Genomic DNA, 7,754 nt, shown 5'->3' on the forward strand with positions numbered 1-7,754 from the left:
CACCTCCCTCTGTCCTCACAGTTGGGCCCCAATGTCTCCATTGGGGAGGGGGTGACAGTGGGAGCTGGTGTGCGTGTGCGAGAGTCCATTGTACTGCACGGCGCCTCACTCCACGTAAGTAGGATTTGCCTGAGGGAGTGGGTATCAACCCCCACTCCTTGCAGGGAGGCAGCAGCACCCTGCATTCCCCTTTCCTTCACCCCAGGACCACACCTGTGTCCTCAATACCATTGTGGGCTGGGACAGCACCATTGGGCGCTGGGCCCGGGTTGAAGGAACGCCCAGTGACCCCAACCCCAATGATCCCTATGCCAAGATTGACAGCGAGACCCTTTTCCGGGATGGACGCCTCACACCATCCATCACGATCCTGGGTACGTCCCTGCTGCACCAAATGGCCCTGCTCAGCGAGGCAGTCTCTCCCTGCCTGCTAACGCCCTTGCATTCTCCCTGCAGGCTGCAGTGTCACCATCCCTGCTGAGGTCGTTATTCTCAACTCCATTGTCCTTCCTCACAAGGAGCTGAGCCGCAGCTACAAAAATCAGATTATCCTGTGAGTCAGGGGCCAGCACCAGCCACTCACTCCCTGCTGTGCCCCACAAGAGCCTGTGCCCTCTTGGGAGGTTCCCACTACCCCCAAAGGAGTAGGTACAGGCCAGGAGCCCTGCAAGTGCCTGACTACTGCTCCAGACAGACATTAAAGCTGGTGAGCATCAGCCTTGCGTGCTGCTTCTCTTGCAGCCCAGGGACCAGCCCTGGGCCAGGGTGAAGGCTTCAGGGACAGCATGTGACCCTGGCACCAGCCTGCCTACCTGTGTAGGGAGCACTTGCTGCCTGCAGTGTTGTGGATCCAATTTTGGGTGTTTCTCCACCAAAGGGCACTAACAGCACCACATTGCCACTCCTCACCAGGCTCTCCCTGCATCATTTGCTGTCTGCATCTCCCTGGAAGGTCTTGGCCCATCTTAGAGACCAAGGAGCTTTGAATGGGCCTGTCCTGTGTAGGCAGCTCACCCCACAGGAGCCAGTTGGGAGCCTCCTGATTTCATCAGTGTGATTGCAACTGCCTGAGCTGGGCTTCTGCCTACTACTGGGAAAACAGTGCCAAGCTGTCCTAAGGGTACTGGCACACAAGGGCTGGGTTAGACTGGTAGGCTGCTGGCCCTGGAGGGAACTGCAAGAGCACCCCTTCCCCTAGCACAGCCTCTTCCGCCATGGGCTCAGTGCAAGCCAGAAGAGCTGCCAGCCTTGCCAGGCCTGCTTCTGTCAGGCTGAGACCTGTGCCTGCTGCCTAGGCAGGGCTCAGAGTGATGGCAGCAAGCCTCTGCCACCCTGGTGGGCCAAGAGCCTCCTTCACACCAGCATGGCTGTAAGTTGGGGGGCTCACTGCATGTCTCCCTCTTGCACTAGCCACATTCACAGGGCACCAGAGCAATCAACTTACATGTGCGCAGGTGCCAGAGATGTAGCACCTCACTTTGTCTCAAAAACCTGATTTTATTGAAGCACAGGCTCTCTATTGTAACTAACACTGCCTTTTATCCATTTACCCCCATTTTTGAGCTCTGTGCTAAAGCCCTGCACTCCACCGAGGGCCCCATCACGCCTCTCACCTTCAGTGAGACGGCACATTAGATATTCTCCATTCATCCAGTACCACCCCAGCTCAATGGATTTGCAGTAAATCCTTGCTCCCAGCCCTGTGCCTTCCTGTGCCAGTTCTCCTGTGGTCCTGGGCGGGGATTAGCTGTTCCCTGGCTTTAAGCACATTAAACTCCTTCAGTTTTGCCTCTGCCTTGGATGTGTTAATTTTCTTGCCCTCTGGTGTACACTCCTGCACTGGGGAAAACTGAGCCAAAGTTCTTGCTTTCAGGATTGTACTTGAATTTTCTCCCATGTGCCACATCTGGTCCGGCTTTTAGTAGGGACAAAGGTTTATCAGCTGCTGGATGTGATCATGGGGCAGTTCTCAGCCCTGTTGTGTAATGACCCTTTTCTCTAAGTTCCCCCTTGCACAGAGCTGTCTGGGAGATGAGCCCTTCCTAGAATCTTGCTCCATTACAGCATCATTCTGCTTTCCTGTCTTGGAGGGAAAGAGCTGTACATTCCAGTGCTGCTTGGGCTTTGCAGTTCTAGCGCCAGGGCTGGAGGAGAGGAAGGGGTTAAAGGGGCCTCCACTGAGGCGCTAGGAAGTCTGGAAACACTTTAAGGTTGTTCTGCCCGGAGCAGGACAGCTCCAATTACTTGAGGCCAACATCTGAGCTCAAAGAGGGGCCTCCCACATCCTGGGCTCCAGGGCAGGAGAGGAGGGATTCAGCTCAGGTGGAAGGAGGCCTTGTCTGCCCTCCCAAAATAGGCATTGCTTACACCTGTGCTGACTGTACAGCTCTTGTGGACTGCCCAGCCAAGCTCCATCATGCCCGTGCTCCCTAACCCCTGGCACCTGGCAGCAGCAGGGAGGGACAGACACCAGCCACAGCCAGGTGTGTTTTGCTGCAAACATTTAATAGAAACCTGACAAAGTACAGCACTGGGGTAACATCCCTGCCACCATGGCTGGGCAGAGCCAGCTCTGCTCCCCAGCCCCGAGGGAAGCACCCCAGGGAAGCAGAGCAGAGCAGAGCTTTGAGCTCAGCACTGCCACCCCACAGGCAGCCTGCTGCTGCAGGCTTTGCTCCTCCTCCAGTGCCAGCTCCATGTCCCCAGGGAGCCACTGGTGCAGGCTACACCGGAGAAGGGAAGAACCGGCCTACCTTCCTCGGGGCCGGCCCCTGCCTGCGTGGGGAGAGATGAGTCAGGGGTGCAAAGTGAGCTCCCCTGGGCTCCCACCCACCCCGGCAGCACTCACGGGGGCCGGGTGGCCGTGCCCACGCAGCTCCGCAGGGTGCTGGGGAGGCAGCAGGTACCAGCTGGGCTCAGCTGGCCTGGCTTGGGTTCCGGAGAGACAATGGGGTGGAAGAACAGCTCTGCAGGATAGAGTGGGGACAGCTATCAAACCCCAGCCATGGACAACCAGGACCCTTCAAAGAAGCCACAAGGCCAGGGCAGGAGGGGCTGGGGCTCCTGTGCCTCACCACGTTCACCCCCTGGGGCTGGCATCGGCACAAGGTTCTCCTGCTCTGTCCCCACAAAGCCTCTCCAGAAGTCAGGTGGCAGCGAGAGGAGACGAGCCACCACCTGGGCAGAGAGGGATGTAGGACAGGGATGCTGGCAGTGCCCAGGGTACACCCCACACCTGAAGGACCCCCTCACCTTGCACTGCCGCGGTGTGTCCTCCATGATGGCGAGTGGTGTGGGGTTGGCTGAGCTGTGTCCTACCAGTGTAGGGCCAAACACACGGGACAGGTTGAGCACATCCATCTTGCAGTCGGGGCTGCGTGATACCCTGCAAGTGGGGACAGAGGGTGTGAGCATGCTGCCCAGCCAAGGGGCCCCTCATCCGCAGCTTCCCTGCTCTAGGGCACAAAGCTTGGGTGAGGGGCAGAGAGCCAGAACCCACACCAGGATGATCCACTCACTTGAGCAGGTGCAGCATGAGAAAGGCCAGGGTGTCCCTGTTGGCGGGGGGCAGCTTGCTCACCACGTGCCGCAGGGCTGTGTCACAGGCAGCATCATCGAGGATGTCTGTGGTGGCACCAGGGATCACTGTTAGAAGCAGCCTCTTCTTCTCTCATGTCCCACCTTGAGACCCCTGCTCACCAGCAGCACTCAGGAAGGCAGGGTGGAGGCTGAAGGTAACCAGTGGTTCCTTGAGGCCCCGCAGAAAGTCCTTGAGCACACCACACACCACGTGGATGTCAGTCACGCTGCTGAGGGTGGGCAGCGCACCCCCAGCCCGCAGCAGCCTCCTCTTCCACTCCCGCACCAGCTGCTCCGCACCCGGCACCCGGTACAGCCCTGTCTGGGGCACAGGAAGAGAGGCTCAGCCCCATAGGAACCACAGCATCAACCACCTCCACCATCCTAGCCCCTACCTCTGTCAAGCCTCGAGTCTCCACCTCGGTCACACACTGAACCACCAGCAAGGGCACCAGGGGCCTCGTGGAGGGGGCAAAGTCAGCCAGCACACCCTGGGGAGGACAACGTTGACCCACTCTGTGCCCACCACCCAGCCCTGCAGTCAGGGTGGGCAGAGGCCCAGCATCCTGGGGCTGATAGCCCCAAAGCCCCATGGGGACATGGAGCAGCCCCCACGCACTGCTGTGCCCCCTCACCTCACGGGGCCAGGTGTGGTGGCGAGGCCGGGGTGCACAAGGGCTGGGGCACTGCTCCCGACACTTGGTGTGCAGCAGCAGCTGGCACTGACAGCACTTGATGGCAGTCTTCCCAAAGCGGATGCGGGAGCCACAGACACCACACGGCTCAGGGCGGATCACCTGGAGAGGACAGCAGGGTAAGGGGCCCCCCTTCTTGCAGATACCCAGTACCACTCCTTTATCTTCTCTCAGCCAGCCCCCACTACCTCCATCCATTCCCCCTGCAGGCAGAGCTAAGGGGGTGGGGGATAGAGGAGAGCCTTGCCCCCCACACACCACGACCCTCTCCCCTTGCCTACCACCCAGGATGAGAGAGGCTGGGACTCAAACCGTTTTGGATGTGAACTGGTGCTGGACTGTTGGGAGGCTCTGTGGAGGTGAGGGGAAGGAGGCTGGTGCTGGCTGCCCCTCTGAGCTACCCTCAGTGTGGCTCTCCTGCCCCGGGGCATGGCAGCCATGAGCTTCACTGGTGCTGCACGCCGTGGTCAGCTCTTCAGAGGGAGGAGGTAGTGGAGGGAGACCTGAAAGGCAAACCATCCCATCTACCAGCTGGCATGTGGGGAGGCTTTTCAGCTCTCAGGGAACCTCTGCATGGGACAGTGGCATTTGGCATGTCCAGAGGACCCCAGTACCTCCATGGTGGGGATAAGCATCCCCCAGCAGATCCCCTCCCTCCCATGTGACAGCAGCATCCTGAGACTAGTCCCCCATCACCCACCAACCCTCTCCTCAGCCCTTCCCATGACCTGCACGCATGGAGACACGACGTCCCTGGCAAGATCGGCGGCGTGGGACCAAAGCAGTGGGCAGGAGGCTTCCAGCAGGGCCTGGGACCTCAGCAGGAGGGGGCATAGAGGGGACACTTGCCTGTCAAGATAGGAGGCAATGAGAAGGTGCCTGTCCGCAGCCCCACAGTTCTCCAACATCTCCCTCATGATCTCTACTCCACCCAATCCACATCCCTGTGGTCCTCCAGAGCCAGGGTTGCTGTCCCCACTGGGACCAGGGTGATACAGCAGACCCCACAGAACCCATAGGACTGAAGGCTGCAGCATTGCCTTCTGGCACTGGGACAGCCCATGCACCCCATCCCTGCTCAGGGCACGCTGAGGTCCCTACTCACAGCATTATGGGGTACCACAGAAGAACGGTGCCTCTTTGCCATCACAACAGGGCCAATCTGAGGGGCCAGGGACACATGCTAGAAACAGAGAAAACAGTGTGAAGAGCAGGCAGAGACCCCTCCCTGACTTTGCCCCACACCCCAGATCACTCAAGTCAAGTGGCCCCCAGCCCAAAAAAAAAGTCCCAGTCTCATGTCACCCCCCCAGCATTGCCTGCCCCACACCAGGCACCTTGGGGACTCAGGCCCCCCCCTCTGGGTTGGAGCCAGCCCTGGGGCTGGGGGAGGCCAGGCCAGGCCTGCAATGCAGAGGTGCAAGCAGAGCAGGGTGCGGGATGCCCACATATGGGGATGAATTATTGAGGAGCCCAGCTGGGCCACAGTGGAGCATAATGGAGTTTCTATTGATTGCGGGAGGTTTGCCGAGAGACGATGCTCCCAGCCCAGCATCAATAAATTAAACCCCCTGCCAGGCTCCTTGCAGCCTCTTGTGCTGGGATGGATAAGTATCTGGGTGCCCTCACCTCTCATGGCCCAGGGCCAGCACCCCAATCTGGGCTGTACATGAGGATCTGAGTGGGAAGAGGGACCCAAGGGCACATTACCTTGGGATCAGAGCTGGGTGATCCTTACCCACAGAGGGGCACAGACCCCACCTCAACATCAGCCCCCAGGGCTCCCAGAATTTCCTTCATACCTGCCTCTCCGGGGCTTTGCGCTTCAGGGTCCGCACCACCGTCATATCAACATCCTGAAAGGCAGCAAGGAGTCTAGGGGCTGGCAGGGCCAGGGACAACCCCAACATTCATCTCTGGCTCTGACAGCAGCCCACCCCTAACCACAGACATGCAAAGGGGCTGCTCCATTGCAGAAATGGGGCAAAAACACCCCCTCACTGCTGGGGTGAACCCCAAGAGTCACAGCAGGACACTCCTTACCACATCGTCCTCGGTGCAGTCATAGCTGATATCTGAGTGGGACAAGAGGGACTGGCACGACTCGTCCACTGCAGATGACCTGCAGAGTGAGCTCAGCTGGAGCAATTCCCCCCTCAGCCAGCACCTACTTATACAGCTGCTCCTGGGAGCTCATGGCTGATGCCTCTGCAGAGCCCATGCCCAACGAGCCCCTCAAGGTGAGCAGCAGTGAGGGGGAGAGGGGCACAGCCAAGCCCAGGGCTGCCCGAGGGGCTGAGGTCTGCCAGCCCCGCTCACCTCCTGCCCGGTGCCAGGGTCGCCCCGAGGCGCCGGCCGGCCAGGGCGCTGAGAACAGAGCACTGGTTCCTGCTCAGCATTCCATTGCCCCATGGCTCCCGCATCAGAGACTCAAAGACCAGCTGAAGTTTGCGCTCCTGTAAGTGAAACAGGGTGGTGGTGAGAGGGCTGGGGTCCCCACAGCCAGCCCTGCGGGGTACCCCTGTGGCCAGCCCCCTGACCTGCTTCTCCAGCTCAGCCTCTGCCCGGTGCCGCTTCTTCATCTCCACCTCTACCTGGTTTCGGGCATGCTTCAGCTTCACCTCCAGCGCTGCCCGCTCGGCCTCCACACGGGCCAGCTTCTCGCGGGCACGACGCCCGTCCTGCTCCAGCCGGCAGCATCTCTGGCGTGTTGCCTCGAAGCACCGAGCGATCCGGATGTAGTCTGGGGGAAAACCAGCGGGTGGCCAGACGGGAGCGGGGCAAGTTCCCCCAAACCTCGATGGAGACAGGGGTTCCGGGGTGCCCTGGGCCGAGGGGCTGCACACACCCACCTTCCTCCACGCTGCCGCCGAGCTCCAGCAGCTGCAGCCCCTGCTCCAGCCGGGCCAGGAGCCGCCCGCAGCGCTGCCGCAGCATCCCGCCGCCCGGGACAGGAACCCCGCAGTCAGGCAGCACAGCACCCCTTCCCCCGCATCCACCCGCAGCTTCTGCACCACGCTCTCCTCCGACCACTGGGATGGGCCGTGCGCCCCCGGGACGGCGCAGGCTCGAGGGGCGAGGGGCCCTCTCGGCCGGCCTATGTGGGCCGGGGGCCGGGGTGGAGCCCGGCCCGGCTCCGCCTCCGCCTCCCGCCACCACCGGGCCCGACCCCCCGTCCCGGCTGCTGCCGGCGAGGGGGAATGTTCCCGGGATCTTTAGGCATGGAATGCCCCGGGGTGCGGAGGCAGGACTGGCTGCAGGGGTGCGGAGCAGGGTGAGGGTTGCCTTTGGGGGAGGAGGATGCCCAGGCACTGGATGTACCTAATGAGAGCACTTGAGCAGTGCAGGGTCAGTGGGTGCGGGTGCTCGGGGGTGCAGGGGCATCGGCGGGAGCACTGGGCGCGGGAGACATTGGGGGTGTGCAGGGATGCGGGAAGGGCACGGCTTCCCCAGCCCCGCATCCCAGGAGGGGCGCAGATG

The 7,754-nt window shown here is 61.1% G+C and overlaps 2 protein-coding genes across 3 annotated transcripts in view; one reads left to right on the forward strand and one right to left on the reverse strand.

Annotated features, from left to right (window-relative positions):
- Nucleotides 1-1,795, forward strand: part of GMPPA (GDP-mannose pyrophosphorylase A) — a 4,759-nt gene extending 2,964 nt beyond the window's left edge. For both annotated transcript variants that reach the window (XM_051787922.1, XM_051787923.1), the window contains exons 10-12: nucleotides 22-114; nucleotides 206-374; nucleotides 457-1,795. In XM_051787922.1, the coding sequence (XP_051643882.1) occupies nucleotides 22-114; nucleotides 206-374; nucleotides 457-557 (363 nt within the window). In that variant the 3' untranslated portion in view covers nucleotides 558-1,795. The remainder of the gene's footprint in view (nucleotides 1-21; nucleotides 115-205; nucleotides 375-456) is intronic.
- A 130-nt stretch (nucleotides 1,796-1,925) lies between these two features.
- On the reverse strand, nucleotides 1,926-7,230 carry RACGAP1 (Rac GTPase activating protein 1). Its single transcript, XM_051787914.1, has 16 exons — nucleotides 7,127-7,230; nucleotides 6,815-7,017; nucleotides 6,594-6,730; nucleotides 6,318-6,396; nucleotides 6,077-6,130; nucleotides 5,380-5,457; nucleotides 5,003-5,123; nucleotides 4,587-4,777; nucleotides 4,215-4,376; nucleotides 3,975-4,070; nucleotides 3,700-3,901; nucleotides 3,519-3,624; nucleotides 3,253-3,385; nucleotides 3,075-3,177; nucleotides 2,849-2,966; nucleotides 1,926-2,775 (listed from the first exon to the last, which is right to left on the reverse strand). Exons 1-16 carry the CDS (start codon nucleotides 7,209-7,211, stop codon nucleotides 2,724-2,726), a joined length of 1,920 nt encoding a protein of 639 aa, XP_051643874.1. The 5' UTR covers nucleotides 7,212-7,230; the 3' UTR covers nucleotides 1,926-2,723.
- Between the last annotated feature and the right edge of the window lie 524 nt (nucleotides 7,231-7,754).

Source organism: Manacus candei, unplaced genomic scaffold (genome assembly GCF_025592945.1).
Source record: "Manacus candei isolate 608988 ecotype Guabito, Panama unplaced genomic scaffold, ASM2559294v1 h1tg000023l, whole genome shotgun sequence".
Classification (NCBI taxonomy): Eukaryota; Metazoa; Chordata; class Aves; order Passeriformes; family Pipridae; genus Manacus; species Manacus candei.

Bases quoted from the DNA above. Each gene is read 5' to 3' on its own strand.
- RACGAP1 (XM_051787914.1), bottom strand. From the start codon at position 7,211: ATGCTGCGGCAGCGCTGCGGGCGGCTCCTGGCCCGGCTGGAGCAGGGG. The intron at 4,778-5,002 runs GTCATGGGAAGG...TTTGCCTTTCAG, and splicing joins TCGTGTCTCCATGCGTGCAG to GTCTCCCTCCACTACCTCCT. The intron at 3,625-3,699 runs GTGAGCAGGGGT...GTGCCACCACAG, and splicing joins TGCCTTCCTGAGTGCTGCTG to ACATCCTCGATGATGCTGCC.